Genomic DNA, 27,359 nt, shown 5'->3' with positions numbered 1-27,359 from the left:
TTTGTTTTGGTGATATTCTGTCACTGTTAATTGTAGTCTATTTATGACTGGCTATTTTTAATCTCTTCATACCTTTGTTTAAATTATTACGAAACAGTGACGAAACACACAGGTTTTACAACAACTTTTTTTTAGAATTGTCTTTGATAGTTTAGTTTGATATTTCAGGAAATAGTTATTTTCTACAATCTGAAACATGTTTACCAACGGTTTGAACTTCTCGACTTTGAGAATGCCAAGCAACCAACAAAGATTCAGGCAAATTACTCCCCCTATAAACCACAAATAGACATACAAATAAATGATTGTACTGATTAGACAAACAAGATATCTTGTCTAAATAATGAGCTTTAGAGTTCCTGGTCCTTAGTTTGCAGCTACATATTTACTTTGCTAGATTTGAATGGTATCAATCTTCTCATCTAACTTTTGTCAAAAAAAGGGAATAGGCTTTATTTATATCAACATTTCTAGTGCAACTACTGTAGTAGGTACTAGGTGTATCTTAAAACACATAGAATAACATTATGTGCAATGTTTGCCTCACCTGCCACAGAGATGATAAAGGAAGCATCCATGGCACCAATGCCCAGGGTTCTGGCTCGGGCAGACAGGTGGAAATATGGGATGAAGTAGGCCAGCTGGCTGAAGACCAAGGACCAAGTGTAGATACAAAAAAATGGGTCCTTCAGCAGGGAGAAATCCAAAACTTTGGCATTTGTGACCGTCACCTCACTCGGTGTGCTGGCATGCGACGTCAGTCCAACAATGGTGGAGCCATTCATGCTGCCGTTAACCTCCGCTGAGCTGTCTGGTGTTGTTGGCTTACACTGACCTAAGTCATTGTGGGCCTCATGGCCATTTACACCATTAAGGAGCAGTCTTGTCAGTTCAGGGTTTGCGGACTGGTCCGGGAGCCCTGGAGTACATTGGCCCCCTGGGTTCTCAGTGTCCCTGTGAGGGGGAGGAGGAGGGGATGGGGTTGAGTCTGCTTTGGAGATGCCATTGGATAAGTGAGAGGAGCCATTCAAATAGTTCTTAGTGTATTCCTTCTCCGAGGAGCTCTTGAGGGAAACAGCTGGGCTCTTTTGAATGGGAGAAGAGGTAGGGTTGGACAAGGGAGACTTCACATTGAGTGGTCGCAGAAGCATCCCAGTAGCCACCAGATTCAGCATGAGACCGCCAAGAATCAGCATTGCGCCTGTTCGGGACAAAGAGGTGTCAGAAATCAATATGTCAACTTGTATATTTGCAAGGTTACACATACTAGTATTTCTTCTTACACAAAAAAGGAAATACACCAGAAAACATACATTAAACAGTGTACACCAATTATTTACAGATTATTCCTGCATACCTTGCCAAGCATACTTGTCCAGGAGCAGCTGAGTGAAGGGAGCAAGGGCAAAGGTCAAACCCATCCCAGAACGCCCAATTGCATAAGCTGTCGCTAACCTCTTTCGGAAGTACATCGCTGTGACCACTGAGAAGGCTTGATATAGTAGTGCAAAACCAATTCCTAGGAGGACAAAAAAGAAGATTACTGTGATCAGACAGTATGTCTGATACCCCTAGCTCTACAAGGGAACGTAACACCAACACATCAATGTGAGCAGACAAGAGAAAAGAGCATTTAGATAGATGGTTAGTTTGGATTTCAGGCAAAGGATGACCTTTGTTTGGCATTGTGCTTTCAGAGTCATTAAGGAAACAGAATGTTTGAGTCCCTGATACTTTCAGCCTTGTCTCAAACTTCTACTCACCAACTATCATTCCCATGCTGACGTAGAGGTACACTACGCTGTGGGCGAATATACTCAGGATGAAGCCTCCACTAACCAGCACCGCCCCGGCGATGGAGGTCGCCCTGGTTCCTAGCTTGGCACAGGCCACAGAGGCAATGGGTGCTGCGGAGGATACAGGAGAGTAAGCACAAAGACATAGATCATATACCTTTTTCATTTTCTGCCTGGAGACATGCTTCAAATGTTAAACGTTTTGTTCTCTTCTTGTACAGAAAGGAAACAAATAAATAGAAAAACATCAGAGATATTATTTTTATATCCAGTCTATAAACGCTTTTTTCAGATACAAACCTCCAGACAGACGCAGACTGGACATGATGGAACCAATCCAGCTGATGCTCTCAGACGAACCACCAAACTCGTCTTGGAAAGCCACAAAGAAGATCCCAAAACTCTTCAGTGTTCCCATTACGAGGACATTTACCTGCAAACACACACAAACGGGAGAGATGAGATCAGTGCTAGCAGAGACTTAATCTGAGGTAAATGTATTTATATTTATTTTATATTTTATTTATTATATTTTAAAGCTTGATAAGGGTTCTTTTTACAGGCTTCATTATGTGAAACACACACTATGGAAACTAAGGAAAATGAAAATGATATATGAAACAAACAAATATACATTAAGAAGTATTTTTAAGTAATTTGTTAAAATGTAGTTTTTCACTGCCATTACTCGTTGGGTGTATGTTGATTAAAAAATAACACATCATTGTCTAAAAACATTTCGATCAGAACAGAGCGTCTTTTAAAGAATAATTGCACTGGTCAAAATTGGGCAAAGAAATGTTCGAGATGTGGTAACATGAATAACAGAGGTGAACAGACCAGGAAGCAATGCAGCACCACCATCCAGCCCCAACCTCCATCTGGAGGGTCCTCATACTCGATCTCTTTTTCCTTCTCCTTCTTCATGGTCATGGCATCCTTCTTAAACAGGTTCATGGCTGCCTTGGTTTCACTAGGACGAAAAATCAAGAAAACATGAATAACTTCAGAATGATTAAGGCTGTATAACAAGACCAATCAAACACATCACAGCTGAGCCTATAAAGAATCAAAGAGTGTGGCATATCAAGCAGGGACTTTCTCAAAAAAATGTATTTATATGAATGACTTCTTCCTTAAAGTGGTTTACTTTAAACAACTTTCAAAAAATGGTTGTTCAAGATGATCAGAAATCTGATCAGAAATCATTCTGGCCAATTAAAAAGGACAAAGGATGTTTGAGATACATTTGTTATCTTTACGTAACGGTGAAGAATACAACTGTGAGGGTAACTGACAGTAGTGCTTTATTAAATTATTAAGTCACTGATCTGTAAAACAGGACAGTTACAGTACAGTTAACATGGTTACTTTTCCACCTCTTTTGCTCACATTACAGCTACTGCACTAGACTCAATAACTCGGCAGTGTGCCAATACATAATCATGTCTATCTTTAAGCTCCCCATCAGCACGTAAAAGCGTTTCCTCACAATTGGGCTAAAGTTGGCCTCAAAGGTGATGATGTGTTAACTTTTTGATGTTTCAATTTGTGAACTCAAAACCCCTGAGGCAGATAACTGCAGATTGAAACCTAAAAACCCCCACACCTCCTTCTACAAATTGACTTATTAACAATTTAAAACCACAAAGGTGCTGCGTAAGTGCGATTTTGGATTGAACTATTCTGGACACAAGAATTGAAGCTGCAGTAATAACTCTCCTTTCATCCCATGCTGATACAACAGCACTTTTGTGTAGTTTACTAAGTTAGGCTACAGAATACCCAGAAGAGCCAGTAAAGCCCTGATGACAACGATGCAGCAGGATGTTCTGTTCTGGAACATGGTGCTGGAGGTGAAAACATGCTCATAATATATTACTGAGTGAATTGATTATTGAATGATTCTTTAACTAAATGTCATGGGGTTAAGACTTGAAGCGTGAACCTGTTTTTTTAGGAGGGGATTGAGGAGTGACTGGTGTTGAGAGCCAGCTACTGGAGCATGACTTGGCACCACAGGAGGAACATATGACCTTACATTTGAGCCTTTTCTGGGACATGTTTCAAGTGGATTCTCCTCCCAGGACTTTGACTTGCATCTGCAGATTTGTATTCAGTATGGTTTAAAGAAACATGCAAGACGTTGTGTATTCATGCACAAGCTCGAACCATGTACAAGGACAAACAGATCAAATACTCAAGAATAATGTCTGATGAAACACAATTAACAAACAAATACTGATCAATATTAGGATTTTAACCAAAATTAAGTCAACATTAAAGCTGGATGCAAGGTTGGAGTTGTACAAATGGCAAAGGGTAAAACTCTATCTACTATGTTATGTCTTATAGTAAGCATCAGCACTGAATCACAGGGTCATAAAATGATCTGTTGCAGGTGAGTATTGATGCACACTGGCTGGTTTTATAGTATACAGGTTGTTGTGCAGATTTTGGTGATTATAAAATGACATGGCAAGTGTCATGACATTGTATAATGTTGTTTCCTGTTTTATTGTGAAATGTATTATTTCCTTTTGTCTGGTCTTGTTTTACTTTTCTTTGGTTTTCCCGCCTGTGCGATTGTCTGATTGTGTTCACCTGCTGACCCTGTGTTTCACCTGTTCTCTCCAGCTGTGTCTAGTCTCTGCTGTGATTAGTCTTGTAAGTATATATGCCTGTCTTCCCCAGTGTTCGTCATCTATGTTCCCGTCCTGTTTTCCCCGAGATACTGCCTGCGTTCCGGACCTTTGCCTGGTCTCCCTGTTTTTGTGTTAAACTATTCGGGTTCATCAGCTTTGTTAAATAAATGCTTGCTTTTAATTAGAAACACCTGCCATCTTCTTTTACTGCCTTTGGGTCAAACATCCTGCCAAATCCTTCCAGTAAATCTGTTCTGCTTATATGTTTTTTCTGTCAATGAACAGGCAATGTTGTTTCCATGCAAAGATAGAAAAGCTTTTATTCTGCTTTACTTGTATCATTGACCAGGCAATATAGTCTTAATGAACTCTGGAATAATCAAGGTGACATGTCTTGCATAGCCTCAGATGCTGGAGAGCAAAGAAACCTTGAGCAAAGTAAAATGAGGGGGCGTGATAAACCTCTGTTTAACACCAGTCTTTTATAGTTTGCATCACTTACTCAGTCCGACTAAGACATGTATAAGGAGCAGAAACCACATTAGGCAGAGCACACAGAGCGGATTAAAAGGGGAATGAATTGCGCCAGTGTACTGTGAGGAGTATTTCTCCGCCATGGGCTGCACACACGTTGTCCTCAGATTGTGCCTGAGTGGATGTTTGTGAATGTGCCGGAGATCTGAGGGTTGGAGCGATGGGGGATTGGAGATCAGAGCTTTGTAGTTTGGTATTAACACTGTTACTGCACAATTCCTCAATTTTTTTTAACGAGCTTCTATTCTCAATCTTAATGTTCGACTTTAGTAAGGTTATTGGTGAATAATGTCCTCCATAATCTGTGCCCTTAGGGAGCTATACATCAGTTATAGAGATATGTCGTATTGTTCCTAAGGAACAAAAGTATTAAGAGATTGTTTTAATTTCCCTTACTAAAAGCCTGATTAACAAGTCCGACTTTGTGCATGAAGTCTTGACTGACCAATCTGAAAACGCGCTTTTTAAATGGGCCCTCAGGAGTTTTCTTGTAAACAAGAATTATGTTGACGTTTAGTGTCTCTCACCAAAACACATTATTTGCATCCTTGAGCTGTAAACCATTTGCTGCTGTTGTTATGACAACTATTGATCAGTTGAATAGTGTGAAATTATAAGGAGGAATATGTATTGCACTATGAGGGAGGTATGAAAGGACTGGGTGATTTTAATAAATCACACAAGACAAGACGTTTGTCCCAATCTAATATAGAAACATTTCAGATCTGAAAGTTCCCAAAGAACACCTGTCAGTCAGTAGGCAAAATGGGAATTTTTCCGAAATCTAAATTGAATTTTGACAGAAAACTACTGTTTGTTACGATGTGGGAACAGGATGACCCCACTGCCTCGCCCATCGGCAGGGGTTACTAGTGCAATGACAAGGTTATGATCCTTCGCAGATGTCTCACCTGACAAAGCTTTCAGCTGTGTTTGTTGGAATGTACGATTGCGAACTGCAGCAGGGCGAGTGTGTTTGGACCCTGCATGCCCAATCACTCGTTTTGATAATTATTTGACATGTAGTTGAGTTAGTTTGTAAATGTCTTCAGCAGTTTTCTTATCTTTGTTTTGAAAGTAAGTGATGGAGCCGTGCTTTAAGTTAAATTACATCATAGATTGTATCTTTTGGGTTGTGATAAAAACCTTTACAGAAAGAGAAACACAACATGCATGATGATGAAGAATTAGGTCAGGATTGAGCAAGATCACTTTTAAAGCAGGACACTGGACAAGATTGTATCAGAGTGGCAATACAAACTTGAGAGGTGGAAAGGAGAGACAGATGGATTTACCAGGAAAGAAAGTAGGTCAGAGACCAACCAGTTTGCCCACCAAACTCCAAATTAAAATTCCAAAAAAGAAGAGATGAATCCTTTACAAAACCAAAAGTGCATTGGCATTGATTCACATAATGGATAGATAGAGATAGAATCGGAGGGATGAAACCCCTCTTTAATGGTCACACAGCACACACAGTGACATTTGGCCTCTGCATTTAACCCCAGGCAATGATCAAGGTAAATATTATATAGTTGGTATCAGTCAAATGTATTATCTACAATAAAATCTCGTTTAAAATTGTGTTACGATGTCTAAAGTTACTGATAAGTCACATGTTTCCTGCCTGGCCGCAGCGTGTGTCATTACCAGAGGTGGGACCAAGTCATTGTTTTGCAAGTCCGAGTCAAGTCTCAAGTCTTTGCGCTCAAGTCCGAGTCAAGTCTCAAGTCTTTGCGCTCAAGTCCAAGTCGAGTCTCAAGTCAGGATGGGCAAGTTCAAGTCAAGTCCAAGTCCTAAACAAAACGAGTCATAAACAAGTCATTATGTGTTTTTCACCAAATGTAATGACATTGATCAACAGAATAATACTTAATAATCAAACTGCTTTTTATTAGCCACATTAATAATCCATTTTCTCTCTGCTGGTAAAGTAACGTGTGTTTTTTTATTTTAAGAGGGATCAGTAAGGTAAGGCTACCGTGACGGTTTGATTCAGAAGGAGTTTAATTTATAAGATCCCTGATGTTGAGGTGACCAGAATGTTTATTTCCACTGTGCACAACATGTTATAAGGGACCCACTATCTATCTTTATGCCAGGGATAATGTGCAGCGAGGCGGTCTCTATGGGGAAGAGAACACCTGCATCTAGATCCCTCTGCAGGTGGTACTTTAACTATATGTTGATGCTAATACGTTTCTACTTTTACTTGTAACATTTTGAATGCAGGACTTTTTATTGTAACCGAGTATTCCTACACTCTGGTGCTTTTGTACTCAAGTACAAGATCTGAACTTCTCCCACCTCTGACAGTAAATCCTGAGTGGTTACCAAAATAAAGGTAACCAAAAAAGGTTATTTTCATTTTACAAATCCTGCACTCAGCTTTGCTTTCTCCAATATCATTGAAATGCAGCCAGATGCTGCTTATTTTTTCGGTTTTCGCTAATTTCTTTTTCCAATCCGTCTCCCCCGTCGCTCTGTGCAGCTGGCCTGTACCACTACACCTTCTGTGCCCCCCACCCTTCTTTCACATAATGGTATGATCCTAGTGTGTCCTCGCATATGATTGGCCGCTTGGTGGCCCAGCTAAATAAAGTCCCGCCCCTGCCTGCAAGGATTCTCAGCAAGAGTAGCGGCTGAAGATTCTGCTCTCCCCAACGGGAGTCTTTTCTTCTAGCGGCAGCTCGCGATCGGCGTGTTGGAGACAGACCTCTGAATTAAATGATCAAGTCACCTCAAGTCAGAAGGCTCGAGTCCAAGTCAAGTCCCGAGTCATTGGTGTTCAAGTCCAAGTCGAGTCGCAAGTGTTTTGTGATTTTGTCAAGTCGAGTCTCAAGTCATCAAATTGATGACTCGATTCTGACTCGAGTCCAAGTCATGTGACTCGAGTCCACACCTCTGGTCATTACCCTCTCTCGTCTGGGCGGTAAGAAAGGAGCCCTCAGCCAGAGCAGCAGCAGCCAACACATTGCTGACCAGGGGCGGACTGGCCATCGGGACGTTCGGGACGAATCCCGATGGGCCGGTACTGAAGTGGGCCGGTCGGACGATGTGGGCCGGCCGGTAACCGGCAGGGCTCGACATTAAATGGCCCGCTGGCCCGGAAGCACTATTTAGACACCCCGGGCCAGCATAATGTACTTTCCACTTGCCCGCTCGGGCCACTAAAAACATTGCTTTAAAAAAAAAAAATTGTCCTGTGGTATTGGTATTTTGACTAGCAATTTAGTTAAATTGTTTCGTTTATCAACGCTACAACATAGCGTTCCGTGAGTCGGTCGTCGTTGTTGTTGGGTGAAAAGCAAACAGCTGTTTGCTGCGGAGCGCAGCGGGAGCAGGCTCCCGTGAGCGGGAGCGCGCTCCTTCACTACAGACTATCGCGCCACCTAACCATTCGCCAAATGTTTTTAATACCAGCGGTAACCGGCCAAGCGCCGGGCATAAAACAATCTTCAAATAAAAGAAAGTCACCGGAGGAGTTAAAGGAGAGTGACAGGGAGTATGAGAAGAAGAGGGAGAGAAAGTTTCAGCCAGCTTGATCGATGGAGTTGGCTGCAGTGACGCGTCCTAAAACCCTTTTATAATCTATCGATTAGATTTATGATTCTAAAATTATAAAAGTAGGGTAGACATGTGGAGATTATCCGGCTGAACAAAACGTGCATTTAACAGGTTTGTTTTCCACAGACCTTATTTCCAGCTATTTTCCAAAACCCTTGTCGAGGGAACCAGCAGCTTACTTCCTGGTTTTAGGACGCGTCACTGGCTGCACCTCTCAATACAACACACTCTCACTCCCTAAGCGTCCATGAGCGACGTTTGGTCAGTGTCCGTGGCGTCCAATTGTGACGCTCCTAGGCTCCTTCAGCGTCATAAAGGGACGCAAATAGCTTTCAACTGATTGCAATGTATTCCCATCTGCGGCGGGATTTGACGCTCATGGAAGCACGGCATTCGTTTGTGTCGGCTGCCCTTAAAGGCAATGTGAGCGTCCATTCCCATTGGATAACGGAGAATTGTAAACCCGGATGTAAGTATTCCTCTTACTGTCGATTGATTTTACAGTGATATCTGCACTACTCATCTACTAAAAAACACCAGATTATCCCTGTTAATTACACAACATTTATTGGTTTAAATTGTGTGCAATGCTTTTGTATTTTTCCCCTTCGATTCGGAGAAACAAATATTTGTTCTGAGTAAAGGATGGCAGAAGACACTACACTACCCAGAATCCCCAGCTATCGTTTGGACTACACCATGTGCTCTGTTTGACAAACCCTGTGATAGTCCTCAAGCTCTGTGATTGGAGAGTGTGCTCTGAGGGTTACGCCGAGCTTCGAACAGCACTTGAAATGGGATGGAACCACGGCAGACTGTCCAAAACTGGATTTGAACGGGTCCACCGGGCCCCCCCTCCCCCACCCCGTCCCTAGAACTACACATGCTGGCTATTGTGTTTCGCAACATGTTCTCTATGGCACGTCTCTACTGGGAGTTGTAGTTTTAAAAGACGTTTTCGTATTTCCCATAATAAGAAGTTGCCAGTATTAAACTGTGTACATCCCTGGAGGTTTAGGGGACAGGAAACACTCACATTTAAAACATATAATTAATAAATGGGTGAAAATTGCTTGTATTAATATATATACACACATGCCAGCTAAGGTCAGAAGAGCTTTATTTAACAGCTGGTCTTATAATATGATTGATAACATTACATTACATTAATTGATAAGCCTGAAACATGCACTTGTCAAGGTTCAGAGGCACATTTTGCAAATATGGCAGTAGCCATCGATCAGCTTAAGATAAGATATACTTTATTGATCCCAAGTTGGAACATTTGCATTACATCACCATGTGTAACAGTTAAATATGCAGTTGTGTTTATTTGAAAATCATTTAGTATAATCACACAAATTCTGTGTTTTATATTCAACAATTCTGTGTTCTTTATTTATTGATTGTTCAATACCTGACAAACCCGGAGATGAAATATCTACATCTTATAAGAGTATAATACATTATGTATAATATCAGTTAAAATAAGTGCTTCAACATAGTTAACATTGCTGGAGGTATGCACAAATATTGATAGATGTCTTGTAATGCACTATTGAGGAACCTGCGACCCAAGTTTTTCATTCAGTGCAGAACTACACCATAGTTGTGTAGGCCTATATGATATGTCAATAAACCTTAGAAAATCTTGAAATCTTGAAAGGGATGTGCAAAATAGTCATTACATACAGTCTTTAATTAACTATTAGTAGAGAATAACGAGTAATGAATATACTTTATAAGGATCGTATTAATATCTAATAATAAAAATAATGAAATTCAATAACATGCTTTAACCACTAGGTGTCCCTTTATATCAGCTGTGCACCTTTATGGTGTAAATACAGCTTATCTACCAATTGGATCAAATATAAAAGTGAGCCGAATTAGTGTTGATACTGCAAGGAGACGTATTGTGTGAAAAGAAATGTTAGATGTTGTTTAATGGCTGATATATTTATGATCCACGTCACGTTTTCAGTTCCTCATGTTTGTCTAGAAGTCTTCTCATCAGGGCTCTATAAATACAGAACTACGGCAGATATGTAATATTTAATGCAGCCGAACCGTGTATTACAATGCCGTTATGTGATGACTTTCAAAGAGAAAAGCAAGCACACTCGGAATAAAGTATTATTATTATTTTTAAAAATGTTTTCGGTCTGTTTCCGGTATTTGTTAATGACGATGTGCTGTGAGATGTGAGACTGGAATTGCACAGGGGGAAATAACGTAGGCTATCTTTAGATGCGGATTTTGTTAAACTAATATGTTTGCGCTGTGGACCAACACTATACATTGACGGGGAAGGGGGTAGCAATACAGCTAACACCATTAAACAGTTACACAACATAACAGAAATAATATCGATAGCAGCGTCCCTAGAAACCACCTTGGTAACAATGAAAACGTCGCAATTTCCTGAAGTAATCTTCATAATAACTAGCAAACTAAAGATCATGTACATCCACTGCACACATAATCTGAAATAACAACTCATATTTCTCGCATCAAATGACATCAAAACGCATTTTAATGGCCAAACTAACTTTAAAATAGGCATTTTCCACCGAGAATAAAACGAAGTTCGGCCATGTTTTCTTTTTCTGCAGGGAGACATTTGAAGATCACGTGACATAGACGCCAGCCATTGGAATGAATGGTGAAAAAAAACGTGGTTTGTCAAACCCTCGGAGCACACTCTCCAATCACAGAGCTTGAGGACTATCACGGGGTTTGTCAAACAGAGCACATGGTGTAGTCCAAACGATAGCTGGGGATTCTGGGTAGTGTGTTACACAACATTGATTGGTGTAGAGTCTTCTGCCATCCTTTACTCAGAAAAAACATTTGTTTCTCCGAATCGAAGGGGAAAAATACAAAAGCATTGCACACAATTTAAACCAATCAATGTTGTGTAATTAACAGGGATAATCTGGTGTTTTTTAGTCGATGAGTAGAGCAGATATCACTGTAAAATCAATCGACAGTAAGAGGAATACTTACATCCGGGTGTACAATTCTCCGTTATCCAATGGGAATGGACGCTCACATTGCCTTTAAGGGCAGCCGACACAAACGAATGCCGTGCTTCCATGAGCGTCAAATCCCGACGCAGATGGGAATACATTGCAATCAGTTGAAAGCTATTTGCGTCCCTTTATGACGCTGAAGGAGCCTAGGAGCGTCACAATTGGACGCCACGGACACTGACTAAACGTCGCTCCTGGACGCTTAGGGAGTGAGAGTGTGTTGCTCAATATGATGCCAATATAAACAAGGTCTTCTGTCGGCTCTGTACATCAATGCCGACCTATGCTGACAAGTAAGTGAAGAGTAGACCAGTGGCGGCTGGTGGAAAATATTTTTAGTGGGGCGGTTGATATAGTGAGTAAAACATTTTTTTTTGGGAGAAATGACCCCTTAAATTAAGACTTCTGGTGATGTAATGGCGCGTTTCCAGTGCAGTGCGGAGCTCGCTTTAATGCTGCGTTCAGACCGGACGCGATGCGAATATTCGCTTCGCTCTAAAGTTAACGCTCCTATTGCATCGCTCTAGTCGCTCGAGTTTCACCGCGGCTGCCAGCTGTGTTTACTCGCATCATTCAAACAAGACGCGCTGGCTCAGGAGCTACAACTACAACAAAATGAACATATTTTACCGTGATTAAATTGTAATACACGTTTCTAAATGATGCCGACGTAACAACATACTGATACCGGTTAGTAAAAACCATGAATTAATGCTTTGACAAGTCTGCAGACAGACGGCAGGCGAACAACCTTTTAGAATGCTTGTTTTCTGAATGGAGCTTGGCTAAGCTAACGTTATATATGCTCCGACCGTCCACACTCACAACAACGGCCTATACAGACATAAATAAACCAGCGACTGTATTCTCCATGACACAGACAGTCTGTGGTTTGTACTTGTTTAACTTTTGTCTAGTTTCTGAACAGATCGTATCTGTCCCCGGCTGTTTGAAGAGCAAGCATGGGAAACAAAAGATAGCATTTACCTGTTTGGGTGCGGACCGAGGTCCGGCGACTCCACCTGCACACCATTCTCATCCAACTACTGTGTCACCTTGGTCACTCACGAGTCTAAAAAGCAACTCACGTCAACGCACGTAAGCAACGTGGGCGCCAACGTGAGCGCCCTCGTGACCAAAATATTTGACGGCGCTGATTGGCTGAAATTATGTTTCAGCGGCACAGTTTACTATAGAGACTTTTGCAACGTGCTGGTTGCTGCTGTTTGGCTCGGGGGCTCCGCCCGGTAATGATAAACTAATGCAATGGGCAAGGCCAGGCAGGAAACATGTGACTTATCAGTAACTTTAGACATCGTAACACAATTTTAAACGAGATTGTATTGTAGATTATACATTTTACTGATACCAATTGTATGATATTTACCTTGTTCATTAAAAATATAAAATATATATATATATATTTTTTAATTAAATGTTCTTTTTTTAATTATTATTATTTTTTTTTATTATTTATTTTGTATGTGGGAAGAGGTGGGGCGGCGCCCCTAGCGCCCCTATGGACCGGCCGCCACTGGAGTAGACAATATAAAGGCATTGGCGAAATGTCCCAGCAGTTTAGGATAATGAAGGTTCAGGTTCTAATCAAATCAATTACATAGCCATTACATGTCTAACTCCTAATGACAGGAAGGCAGAAAGTGCAATACAAATAATAATAATAGCAGACATTTTTTAACAATGACCACAATATCATTATTTTAATAAACCAAATATGAACAATTGAGGAAAATGAGGAAGAACTGATGATTAAAATGTTGTAGTACAAGTAGTAATGTAGTTAGTGCATACATTACTATTGCAACAAATGTGTTAATTTTCTTCATTATTAGTCGATTTTTCTTTTGGACGAATGCTCCGGGCCAGTTATACATTATTTACCCTTAATGTCTACTGCTAGTAAATTGTCTACTCCCCCGTCCGTCCAATTTACTAGCGGTATTTACTGGCGGTACCGCGGTGGGCCGGTGGTACCGAAGTGGGCCGGTCGAGAGTCCCGGGCTGATTTGTAGTCCCAGTCCGCCCCTGTTGCTGACTGTTGCTATCTGTAAACTATGGCGCCGAAACATAATTTCAGCCAATCAGCGTCGTCAGATCTGATGCTCACAGGGCGACAATTTCAGCGCCCGATGCAGTCTGTGAGTTGTTTGGACTCGTATCCAAGGTGACGCTACAGTCGGTAGTTGATGAGGATGGCTGCGTCTGCAGGTGTAGACTCCGTGTGCTAGTGGATCGCTGGAGCTGTAGATTAATATGTACACGCTTATTGTAGTTGTAAGTGCAATGCCTGTAGCACCATGGAACATATGTGTGGGCTGGACCTGTATTTTACAGGAAAGGAGCGAGCAGAGGGTCGAGTTGTCGATTCTTGTTCAGTTTTCTGTGACTATTTTCCTCATCCTCTCAGACTTTGAGTTGCGCCGCTACTAAAGAGACACGTTACCATGTAAACCAAACAATGGTGTATTAAAGTCCGAGTGGAAACAGTGAGTAAATCTATATTTGTCAGAAATCGGGAGAAATATGACCCCGGGAGGAAACCGGGAGAGGGCTATGACATCGGGAGTGTCCCGCGAAAATCGGGAGGGTTGGCAAGTATGACACACACACACACACACACACACACACACACACACACACACACACACACACACACACACACACACACACACACACACACACACACACACACACACACACACACACACACACACACACACACACACACACACACACACACACACACACACACACACACACACACACACACACACACACACACACACACAGTTTGTATTTAGTCTCCTGATTTTAAATGGGAATTAAATCAGTTGAGTGTTCCCAAAGCACCAGTGTTCTTTCATTTCATTTCAGACCTTTATTTATACAGATAAAATCCCATTGAGATCATTGATCTCTTTTCCAAGGGAGACCTGTTCAAGTAGTTCCACATGAAACATAAAAGCATAAACAGAACAACAAAAGGACATCATACAGCATCATTTACATAATTATCCACATAAACAGGTACCAATAGCTTCTGATTGATTAGCATCCAACCGAGCTTTAAAAACATTTAGTGGCACCAGATTGTTCAGTTTCCATTTCATTTGCAGACTATTCCAAGACAGAGGAGCTGCCCATCTAAAAGCTGTCTTCCCTAAGACAATCCTAGCAGTTGGCACATTTAATAAAACCACAGCATTCGATCTCAGGCAGTAGCCACTTACAATTCTCCGTGAGATCAGGGAGCAGATATAAGATGGAAGTTTCCCTAGCATGGCTTTGTATATAAAAATGTACTAGTGACTGAGCCTCCGTACAGTTAGTGAAAGCAAACCAGCCCTTGCATACAGGGTACAGTGATGGGTTAATGCTTTACAGTTTGTCACAAATCTCAGTGCACTGTGATACGCAGCATCTAACTTGACCAGGCAATTGGCAGGTGCATTCATATAGACCAGATCCCCATAGTCCAGCACAGGTAAAAAGGTCACAGTGACTAGCCTTTTCCTGGCCTCAAGCGAGAAACAGGACTTGTTTCTGAAAAAGAACCCTAGCCTAACCCTCAGTTTTTTTAGCAGGTTATTGACATGAAGTTTAAAAGAGAGACAATCATCAAGCCAGATACCAAGGTATTTGTAACAGGCAACAACTTCAAGTTTTGTTCCTTGCGTAGTTACAATATCTAAAACAGGCTCTGGTGTCTTTTTTGCTTTTGAAAAGAGCATTACCTTGGTTTTATCCACATTTAAAAGAAGCTTTAATTCAGAGAACTGAGTCTAAATTATGTTAAAAACAGCCTGTAATTTAACACCAGCCTCCTTAATGGTGGGACCTGCACAATACATCACAGTATCATCCGCATAAAAATGTAAAGTAGCTTCATCCACATTATCACCTAAACTGTTAATATATATGGAGAATAAAAGTGGTCCTAAAACAGAACCTTGTGGTACACCATTAGAAATGTTTAACCACTCAGAAGACAGTCCATCAAAATGAACACATTGCGACCTTTCAGAGTGGTAGTTCATAAACCACCCCACTGCAAGGCTGGATAGGCCAATACTGAGTAGCCTCTGCTTTAAGATGAGATGATCGACGGTGTCAAATGCTTTGGAAAGGTCAATAAACAGAGCTGCACAACTCTGCTTATTATCTAAAATACTAGTAATGTCATTCACCACTTTCATTGAGGCAGTGATGGTGCTGTGCTGCTTTCTGAAGCCTGACTGATGTTTAGACCGGATGTCATTTGTACATAAAAACTCCTTTACCTGTTCACTCACTAGGCGTTCAAGAACCTTAGCCAGAACTGACAATTTAGAGATTGGCCTATAGTTATTTAAAATAGTTGCCTCCCCTCCTTTCAGTAAAGGCAAGACATAAGCAGACTTCCATACTTTTGGAATTGTATTTGTGCTGAGGGAGAGGTTAAAAAGAGAAGTAAGAGGTGGAGCAATACAATCTGCAGCTATCTTTAAAAAGAAAGGTTCTAAGTTGTCCGGGCCAGCCGGTTTCCTAGGATCTAGCTTAGATAAGGCTTCATGAACAACATTGACAGTAAAAGGAGTAAAACTGAAAGGGTTTTCCAGACCAAGTTGTTCAGAGTCACAGACTGTGGTGTTTACAGAAGCAGAGTTAGTCACAGAATCAAATAGAGAACCACAGGACACAAAATGCTCATTAAAGCAATTTAGCATAGTGGCCCTGTCCGATATAGAGCCAGAAGCTGTGGTAATGCACGGAGGTAGCTCATTACGGATCTCACCGGTTGATATCGATTTTATTGCTTTCCAAAATTTCCTAGGATTATTTAGGTTTTCTGTGGTAACTGACAAATAGTACTTCGACTTTGCACTTTTGACATTTGAAGTGAAGCTATTCCTTAGCTGCCTAAAACGCAGCCATTCTATCTCTGAGCCTGATTTCCTAGCCTTTGCCCAGGCCTTGTTTCTCTCATGAAGGAGACTGGACAGCTCAGCAGAAAACCAAGGATTGTCTCGTCCCTTTACTCTAAATTTACGCAGGGGTGCATGTCTATCAATGAACTCCATAAAACCAAGATAAAAATAAGACCATGCGGTTTCTACATCAGCACACAGATCGATTTTACCCCAATCAAATCAAACAGATCATGCACAAAACCCTGCTCCACAAAATGTTTTATGTCTCTCTTGATGATAATGCGAGGTTTAACCTTTTGGACCTTAGTGTCCCTAATTGTGGCTACAACACAGTGATCGCTCAGATCATTTGCAAATACTCCCACAGAAGAATATTTATGGGGAACATTAGTTAAAATGAGATCAATTAGGGAGGATTTATTAGGGGACTTAATATTTGGGCGAGTAGGACTGTCCACAATCTGAGTAACATTCAATGAGATACAAAGGTTTTTAAAATCCTCTGACACTGCAGTTAACCAGTCCCAGTTAAATTCTCCAAGTAGCACTATTTCCTTGTAGTCTAGTTGTGATAAAAGATTTGCTAGTGAAGACAAGGAGTCTTTGACAGCTGAGGGGGGTCTGTAGCCGCCCACCACCATGACCTGTTGACCCTTTGCCACTTCTATATTTAAGGCTAACAATTCAAATTGCTTACTGATCGATTTGGAAACTAATGTGGTTACACTGAACTTATTCTTAACATAAATTGCAACGCCACCACCTTTATTAGGCCGGTCGGTACGATACACATTAAAACCATTTAAGGCAATGTCAGAGGCCAAAATAGACTTATTTAGCCATGTTTCAGATAAGACAATGACGTCAGCGTCAGTCGATTTTGCCCAGATACGGACAAAATCTAGTTTACCTAACAGACTGCGCACATTCAAGTGGATGAAACCCAACCCAGACCTAGCTTTAAAATCAGCAGGAGTAGCGATCTGACTACTACTACTGGGCGGACCAGGGTTAGGTTGTACATTTCCTGACAGTAATAACAACAAAAAAAACAGGCATCTTTTCCTCTTAAATGACACACATACATTGTCATCTAATTTAGAAACACCGGAAAAGTCTGCGAGAGTGTGATTAGAGCTTAAGAAGCAGTCCTGAAGAACCATCATCGCAGGAAAATAAAAAAGACAAACATATTTTGTCGAGCAGATTGACTGTGACAAGGCAACCGGTAATTGTTTGAGCAACACATCCGAACCTTTGCCGGGGATGCCCACTGCAGGTGGCAGAACAGACCTGAATCCAGTAGTCTTCTCAAAATGACTAGAGATCTTCTCATAGTCCAAAACAGTTAACAGGCACAGCAGAATCCCGATATGGGCCATTTTCCCAGACCAGCAGAGCATCCGGATAGGCGTGCAAGCAGGCCCGAAATGTGGAGGCGCTCCGTTCTCCTCGCGATATCCCCGGTGCAGAACCTCCTCAGTACAGCAGGATAGGCGAAGCAGGACCAGCTCGAGGCGTAGAGGCGCTCCGGTCTCTCAGCGATATCCCCGTGGTAAAACGTCCTCGGCACCGTAGAGCACGACAGGTGGAGCAGGTGGATACAGGCCTCCGCTACAGCAGGTGTAAAGCAGGCCGCAGCCCGAACGCGAAGCCGCTCCGGTCTCTCCGTTACGCCCCCCGGGGTAAAATCTCGCCAGGACAGCAGCACACGACAAGTGGAAGCAGGTCCCCACCACAGCACAACTGGGCAGGTGGAAAAAGGGGGCCCAAACAACAACGTGCAGCCGCTCCGTCTCTCCGCGACTTCCCGGGAAAAACCTCCCCACAACAGCACAGGTGCACAGGTAAACCTCCTATCCACGCCGGCGGAAGAGAGGCAGCCCTGCCCCTCACTTTCCACGCTCCGTGAGGCGGATGAGAAAATGTGCTCAGCTCGCGAAAATGCGCTCCGCTCACGAAAATGCGCTCCGCTCGCTCTGATCAACGAGTGTAGAGTGACGACGAGTGTAGTGCAAACACTTGTCTTGCCTGCCGGCTCGCAGTTTTTGTTGATTTGGGCATATTTCCTGGACAGGCTACTTTGTACAGACAAAGTTAATAATAATTGTAATAACCCAGTTATAAACGACATGAATCAAAGATGTGTAGCTGTATTTTAGTGGTAAAAAAATGCATTTATCATCATAATTATTCTATATATATAATTTACACAGTGTCTGTAAACCGGAGGAGAACGCTAGCTGCATTTCTCCTCCTACTTGAAAGACTACGGAGGGATAGGGTCTGCAAAATTAGTTTATTTGGGGGATGGGACGGATGCTCTGACCGGTCCACTTCCTGTCCGGCGCCTCTGCAACGCCTTGCGTTGAAAAATAGATTTCAATCCTATTTTGATTGGAGCCCAGCGCCGAGACGCTTCTGGGACGCTTCTGAGCCATAATGTCGCGCGTCTGGTGGAATAGCACCCATTGACTAGAGTGGCCGCGATCCTTGCGGACGCCGCGGCGTGGCCGTAATGCGGCCGTAACGGAGTAGCATGAAGCTGCAGCGTCGGAGACAGCAGTTACAGGACCGCACTTGTAGAACCGCACACACAGGTCCCGCGTCACGGCGGCACGTGACGGAGCACATTCACATGAATGTGAACGTCAACGCAGATTATGTGAGTAATGTGAAGTGCTTTTACAGTTTTATTTATTTAACAATAATAACAATTCCGGTGTCTTGAAATGAAGTGTGATTAGCTAACATTAAATATAGCCGCGTTCACACTGCGGTACTTTTCCCACAAAGGTTCATGCGAACTTAGTTCATGATCGCGTTCACACCAAAAAGAGCCGGTACTAAAAGTAGTTCATGCGAACCTTTTTACCCCCTCGAAAGTCCCTGCTCGAGAGCAGGGACTTTCGAGCGGCTCTTTTTTGAGAAAAGAGCTATATTCCTGATTGGCTGGGCGAATTGCAAACCACGCCCCGTAAAACTCCCAAAAAGTTTTGTGAAGCCGCCATTTTATTATCCTTGCATTAGCATTATTAGCATTAGCCCAGCGCAGAAACGCAGAGAGACTAACTTATGGCAACACAAAATAAAACATGGGAGCGGTGGAGATGAGGAGGTGTCGGCGTTCTGGCGATTTACTCGGAAGGCTTCAGTAGAAGCTGCTGGGACTCCCAGCAGCTTCTACTGAAGCCAGTCCCCAACTCCGGGGACTTCCGGCCGGGGACTTTGGGCGGCAGTATACGCCGTGAAGTGGTTTGCGGCCTGCCAGTAAACCCAAAGCAGAAGAAGAAGAAGTGACGTCAGCGGCTTCATTTGCCTAATCCTCCCCCAGGGACTTTTTCTGGTGTGAACGCGATCTGTACTTAGTTCATGCGAACTAAAGAGTTCGCATGAACTAAGTTCGCATGAACCTTTGTGGGAAAAGTACCGCAGTGTGAACGCGGCTTATGATAGTGTTAAGGCAATACAAACAATCACCTGTTTGCTTATGATAGCTTCTAACCGTATTAAAGTCTCTAAAAACAACTATTCGTTAGCTATAGCTTTCGACAAAAGCATTACCAAAAGCATTAGCTTCGTTAGCATATTTGAACATTTGTTTAATGAAACTAGCGTGATTTTGGCAAGCCCAACTAGGTGTCATAGTTGAGTAATTGAATCACTAATTACAGTAAGAGTGTGAGTAATGTGAATCATGTTTTTTTTAAAGTTCATAACTATTCTGTTGTATTGAACAGCCATACAAGCAACAAGTGCTAAATGTAATCTGTTAGCCTATGATGACTCGCTGCAAAACCAACTGTTAACCATTTTGTTTATTTGTTTAATGAAACTGTATGTTATGGTTATGTTATTTGACAGAGGCTTTTATCCAAAGTGACTCACAAAAAACATAAAATAACCTAATTAACATTATAATTTCAATACAAATAGTTACATAGTCAAGTTACATTACTTATTACAATTTAACAGGGTAATTACTCTGTAACCTACTACATTTAACAAAAGTAAACTTCCCAACCCTAATGATTAATTATAGTCAGCTAATTAATTAAACTTCAACGGATGACAAAAGCATGTCAATATGTCCACTACATTAAATCAGCAGTAGCCTAAGTTCTGTCTTCAGTGTAAATGCTTCTTTAATAGTCATTGTATTACAATTTGAATTCATTGTAAATAATCTTTACTGTGCTGACTGCTTGTTTACCGTTTATCAGACAGTGTCATCATTTTGACATGTTTTGTAATATTGCATGAGGTGTTTTAGTCAGTTATTGTTGAGATTATTAATGCATATCAATTGTGCACCAATGCCTTAGCCTATGCAATACTTTAGATGACGTCTTGTTATTATTGTTTCAAAGGCATGGCCAAAGGTTTGCCTTCTGGACTCTGGAGGCCAGAAGCTTGCTGGAGGGAACCCTTCAAGTGCCACGACAGGTTATCTCCCTCGAGAGGGAACAGCAGACCCCGCCTCACCCCCAGTGAAGAAACAGCAGACCCCGCAATAAAAATAAATAAAAATGTATTCTGAACTGAAATGCCTCTCGGTCAAACTGCTTGTTTATCTTTTGCAGGCTGGTGCATGAACACACTAACAGTTGTTTTTCAGTAATCTAGCACCTCTTCGAAGACACCTTTGATTTATTAATAATAATAATGAAACGAGAATTATGATACTGTAGAAGGAACAGTGTTTAACAGTGTTGTTTTCTTTTGAATAATAATGAAACGAGAATTATGATACTGTAGAAGGAACAGTGTTTAACAGTGTTGTTTTCTTTTGAATAATAATGAAACGAGAATTATAAACATACCCAAAACTAAATTAACAGTGTTGTTTAATATACATATAAAAGACTATATTTTTACAGAATATATATATAAACATTCATGTGAACGTGCGTTGACCGCCACGTGCTCCGTCACCGTCACGTGCTCCGTCACGTGGCGCGGGACCCGTCTGTGCGGTCGTGACGCGGGACCTGTGTGTGCGGTTCTGTAACTGCGGTTCTGTAACTGCTGTCTCCGACACTGCAGCTTCATACTATTGCCGTAACGCGACGCAGACGGACCCAGTGGAATCCTGAGCACACACAAACACTCACAGCCGAAGTAAAAACAATAAGTGTGGCTTGATATTGAGTAAGAAAAAGGTTTATAACGCTGTGAGAATGGGTCTGCGGAGAGCATTTCTCCGCGATCCCAACGTAGTAGCCCGAAAAACGTTTACCCATTTAAACCGTCGTGGTAGATACCTTGTTTGTTTTAAACATCATAAATACACAAACAACAATGAATACTTACAGGTTGTGTACCCGAATCTCCCGCTGGTCCAAACAAAGTAGGAACAGCATCGTTCTGCAGTGCCCGACACTGTACATATCCGGCATGAATCGCTGAAAGGTTTGGGAAGCTTTGTTTCGTGAAAGGCTGGCAGAGGGTGTGGCCATAGCTCTGGGCGTGGCTACTGGGTATCACTACGTAGCGATACCCAGGAACTTGGAAGTAAATGAGAAATCTCCAACGAGACGTTTTGGGGAGGTCTGTGTTAGAGTTTTACTCCCTACAGGGTGTACGCAGGGCCGTATCCAGGATTTCCTAAATACCGAGGTCCAAACATGCTAGGGGGGTTCGGGGGTATACCCCCCCAGAGATTTTTGTGATTTTCATGATCTAGTTAGGTGCTTTTTAAGTCCTGTGGGGGGTCACACATTGGATAATATATTGATTTCAAACCATGTCAGTGGGCTGCAGCATACATTATTTTTGAAAGTGTGATGCATAAGAATCAGTTGATTGTTACTATTAATGATCTGGACATGCAGAAGAGGCTAAAATGATCACAAAATATTGTCAACATTCATTTTCCACATCTCTCTCCTTTCCATAACCTGCAGCCTCTCTTCCATCTTCTTTAGTCTCTGTCTTCTTCCTGTTCATTACTCTCTCTGTCCTCTCCTCTTTCTCTTTGTTCAATCTCTCCCTCGTTGTTCACTGTTTGCTCCTCCTCACTTGTCGCTCCTGCCAGTGAATTAAAAGCAATTCAGCCATTTAGTTCATTTCACTGGTTTGTTTGCATTCTTTCTTTTATTTAAATCTATTTTGTTTGATTCTCAAAAGAGAACAAAGATGTAAGCAAATGGTGTTTTATACAATTGTATGTTATTATGACATCATAACTGCAATAGATGTATGTTGTTTTACAATTGTGCCTATTGTAAATGAAGACTATTGTTATAGATACATAGATAGATAGATAGATAGATAGATAGATAGATAGATAGATAGATAGATAGATGGATAAATAGATGGGCTTATTAAACCTACATTATGTTGTGTACCTGCAGTTCCTCCCTGACTTCCATCACTTTCTCTTTCTCTCTGCCTGTCCTGTCTCTTCCTTACCAAAGCTGAGCTTCGACTGACGTAGTCTTTTCATTTCATCTGAGTCAGTGTAAAAAGAAAACAATACAATGTTATATCTTCAAAGTTTTACTCAAATTGAAATGAAAGAAAAGCATTACAATGTGTGTTAAAAGGTAATCCTTCTGACATTGGATGAATGTAATCTCTAGCTAGTTTATTCACGCAATTTAAACCAAAGTAGCCTATAGCTGCAATATAAGTTAGTGTGCATGTTGTCATACGTCCACTGACTAACGTAGAGCGTTCACACAGGATCTGCTGGTCATATGATGTCCTGATGAACAGAAACACAAGCAGCTCACTGGACTCAGATCTCTAGATACCTCATCACTCCTCCACTGCTCCGACACAAGTCCGAGCTGCGGTGGTTTGTTGATACATGTCGTCTTCTTCTGTTTGCTTTAATCGAGGCTACGTAGTTATGCAGCGCCCCCATCATCAGTAAATGGAAGTACTACAAAGAACCCCGTTTAGTGCAATTATTTCACAAGTTTTGTTATAGACACAGCTCGAAAAAAATTACCGAGGTCCGGACCTCGGTGACCTCAATGGTGGATACGGCCATGGGTGTATGTTGAGGGTTTTTGACTCTGCAGACCGTTTACATGCATAAAAACCTTCATAACACACAAGGGGACGGGTAATAACCAGAAAAGCATAACATGGGACCTTTAAGTTCAGATATTGACTATGTCTTCAGTTATCACAAAAACTCAAGTGGTGATCTTCTAAAGTTCATCTTACTATAATTACCTTGCACAGCAAAACAATATCACAACTTAAGATCACGTGAAGAATTATAGGATCACACAAAATATCCTTGTCTTATCAGGCATCATGATAGCCGTTGACGGGACTAATAAGTGCCCCTATTGGCGGCCTGGTTTAGGTGTTTTTGAGACAACTAGGAGTGGCCAATTTGTGCCAAAAACAGCAGCGTAGATTGAGAGCATTTATATTAGATCAAAAGAAAAACAAAGCTTTTCTTTACGGATATATTGTTAAATTATATTCAACCACAACCATTGTGCACCTTTGGAGGATAACTTGCTTTTGACTTACTCATGCTTTAGCTGAACTTTAGACTGCATTTTTGCACAGCTTGTTGATTTTCCCCCTGTCTTTTACACTGGAAACAAATTGATTTAATTTTTAATCACCAGCAAGTCTGGATGCTGGAGGGGACACATCATACAGAGTTCAAAGTCTGCTATTATCCAAAATCCATTTCAGACTTACGACTATATACAAAGTTCAGTGTGTCTAATTGACTCCTAACGTCACAAAGCATCCTGCGCCATTTGAAGAATATTTACCAAAAAAAACCTGATTTCTGATAAGAACTTTTTCTCTTTAAACGGGCTTGTGCAGTTACCTTTGAATGCTGATTTGGTGGGATGCCTGAAGGCTCTGGAGCTGAAGAAAAACCTCAAGAAGCCTATTCTCCGAGTGTCATTCTGGTTGGTCGAAAGGGCACTTGTTACTATGGCTGCATCAAGATTAGCTTTACACCTGAAACAAGAAGTGAAGTAAAATGACACAAAAACATGAATTAGAATTTATGCGGGTGCACGCTCATCTTCCTGAAACCTGAAATCAGAGACACAATAACTAGGACTATCCTAACAATTAGTACCTATCCATTGTATAATATAGATGTTGAAATATTTTACAGGATCAAAATTAATCTTGGGCCCAGGAGTTCAAAACTTTTAATCTCAATCAGATCCGATCAGATTTTGAAATCCCATTTTTTGTGATCCAGGATCAGACAAATCGGCCAGATTTGGTCCCTGTAGTTCAAAGCAATTCAGGATAGGATCACCCTGATTACGACTTTTCAAGATTACTAGATCCTGAATATCAGTGCTTTAATCCTACCGATAGCCATCTAGTGGATATGAATAATAATACAAGGAAGACAAGAGACCACATTGCAGAGACATCTATAATGTTTAATTATATTTTTAAATACATAAAGGACATCAAATCATAATGGAATTGTAATTTAAAAAAATACTCCCACTAGGGTAACAACAAAAAAACATTCATTCAAAGGCAGCTGGATTATCCAGGCGTGCTTTGAGGAGCTGAATCCTTAGTGAGGTTTCAGCTTGCTGAAGCCGGCACAGCTGTATTTGTTCTTCGGCCAGACGGATCTGAATCTCTGCCCTCTCCGTTTCACGGCTCAGCAGTGTCTCGTACTTGCCAACCCTCCCGATTTTCGCGGGAGACTCCCGATTTCATAGCCCTCTCCCGGTTTCCTCCCGGGGTCATAGATCCCGCATTTCTCCCGATTTCTGACAAAATCAGATTTACTCAGGACTGTTTCCACTCTGACTTTAATACAGCTACACCATTGTTTGGTTTCCATTGTAACGCGTCACTTTAGTAGTGGCGCAACTAAAAGTCTGAGAGGGTGAGGAAGATAGTCACAGAAAACAGAACAAGAATCGACAACTCTGCTCACTCCTTTCCTGTAAAATACAGGTCCAGCCCACACATATGCTCCATCAAGGATGGTGCTACAGGCCGCAAGGCAGTGCACTTACAACTACAATAAGCATGTTAATGTTAATCTAACAGCTCCGGTGATCCACTAGCACTGGCCTTGCTATTAATTACATAATTAAACACAGGCCCTAACCAATCTGGACATGCATTCCAGGTGTGTATTTGCAATTACTTATTATTCAGAGACTGATAGGCCTACTGACTGAAAGAACAGTCAGCACACAGTCATGGCAGGGATTGTTCACATCTTCCATGCTGGAAGGAGAGGTTACCGCCAAAGGGTCCACACCGAGCACCCCAAACCTCTCCAACAGTACACAACAGAAGAACTGTACAATTGTTTTCGATTTGGACTTGATGACATCAACTACATTGCTGATCTGGTCAGGCCACAACTGCAGTGCAGAACCTTGCGGAGTCATGCTCTGACTGTAGAGGAACAGGTCCTCATTGCCCTGCGCTTTTACGCATGCGGAACATTCTATCAGGTCATAGCTGACAGCATGGGAGTCCACAGGACAACAGTGGGTGAAGTGGTGACAGCTGTGTCTGATGCACTGGCTCACCTGCTGGATCATTTTGTGACTTTTCCCAATGATGGCCAGATTTCCAAAGTGAAGCAGCAATTTTTTCTTCTGGGAGACATGCCCAACACCATTGGGGTGATCGACTGCACCCATGTACATATTCAAGCACCTCGTCAGAGGGAGTGGGAATATGTCAACAGGAAAGGGAGTCACAGCATCAATGTGCAACTTCTGAGAGATGCTGACCTTGCCATCACCAACTGTGTTGTGAGATGGCCTGGGTCAGTCCATGATGCACAAATCTTCAGAGAGAGCCGGTTGTTCACTGAATTTCAAACCAACAGGCCGGATGGAGATATATTAGCCGACAGTGCCTACCCACTCCTACCATGGGTGATGACACCTTTTCCCACGACCAACACTCCCTCACAGATGCGCTACAACAACATTTTTTCTTTAATCTAAATTACATTTGTGATTAACAATCTTTGTTGTGATACTTTTATGAGCATAAACATTTATGTCATCAACATTTGGTTGAAAACAAAATAGGCCACCACAAACATGAGCAAAAATGGAAAAATAAAATGTATTTCCCATGAAGGCTAAACATTGTGTATTATTTCAGTTAACAAACGTTGCCATCTTATTTTAATTGAAACATATTTTAAAATAAATTGTACAGTACATTTTGCTCTGGAAATCCACTGGAAATCCACCCCTCTGGTAGGATCAGGATAATCCAGTTTTTTGGGAACAAACTGATCCCAATCCTGTGTTGTCGGTTTGAACTACCCATTTTGAAGATTTGATCCAGATTAAAGCTCGGATTGGATTTCCTGATCTGATCGGATATCAAAGTGATCCTAATCCTGTTTTTTGGTTTTTAACTACCCAAAATCCAAATCTGATTTGATACGGATTAAAAGTGTTGAACTCCTGGGCCCAGGGACCGCAAATGTTTGTACTGAATTGCAATCAACCTAACCTACCCATTGTTGTGATGTTTACGATCAATACTGATAATAACATAGTCTACATTATAATGGCTTCACAAAGGTGGTAAAAGTACTTTTGTGAGAGAGGGGTCTTTTGGATTCTTCTTTTTTTAACGTGGATCATTGCAGGATCAACAAATGAGTGGATCCAAGTTGTAATAGCTCCTCAGGCTCCGGCCGGGTACCTTTTTTACCCAGAGCCTTAGAAGATATTATTTGCTCTCAGCCCCCGCTTCAGGGGTTATGTTATGTCCTGCAGATGTATCCACATCTGCAGGACATAACATAACATTTAACAGGTTTAAGATGTTAAACAGTTTGCATCTCAAGTCCTGTAAAGATTTCTGTTAATACTTTACTTTACGGCATGCCAACTG

General features: G+C 41.6%; 1 protein-coding gene across 3 annotated transcripts in view; it reads right to left on the bottom strand.

Annotated features, from left to right (window-relative positions):
* The window catches only part of slc16a4 (solute carrier family 16 member 4), a 43,531-nt gene that overhangs the window by 14,659 nt on the left and 1,513 nt on the right, over positions 1–27,359 (bottom strand). For 2 of the 3 annotated variants that reach the window (XM_034086280.2, XM_034086281.2), the window contains exons 3-8: positions 24,319–24,455; positions 2,637–2,769; positions 2,097–2,229; positions 1,764–1,907; positions 1,358–1,519; positions 548–1,201 (exon numbers count right to left, since the gene is read on the bottom strand). In XM_034086280.2, the coding sequence (XP_033942171.1) occupies positions 548–1,201; positions 1,358–1,519; positions 1,764–1,907; positions 2,097–2,229; positions 2,637–2,753 (1,210 nt within the window). In that variant the 5' untranslated portion in view covers positions 2,754–2,769; positions 24,319–24,455. The remainder of the gene's footprint in view (positions 1–547; positions 1,202–1,357; positions 1,520–1,763; positions 1,908–2,096; positions 2,230–2,636; positions 2,770–24,318; positions 24,456–27,359) is intronic. The other variant, XM_034086282.2, reaches the window with a different exon arrangement.

Source organism: Pseudochaenichthys georgianus, chromosome 7, assembly GCF_902827115.2.
Source record: "Pseudochaenichthys georgianus chromosome 7, fPseGeo1.2, whole genome shotgun sequence".
Taxonomy (NCBI): domain Eukaryota; kingdom Metazoa; phylum Chordata; class Actinopteri; order Perciformes; family Channichthyidae; genus Pseudochaenichthys; species Pseudochaenichthys georgianus.
Note: the sequence above shows the minus strand (reverse complement) of the source record. Positions and strands in the feature narration are given on the sequence as shown.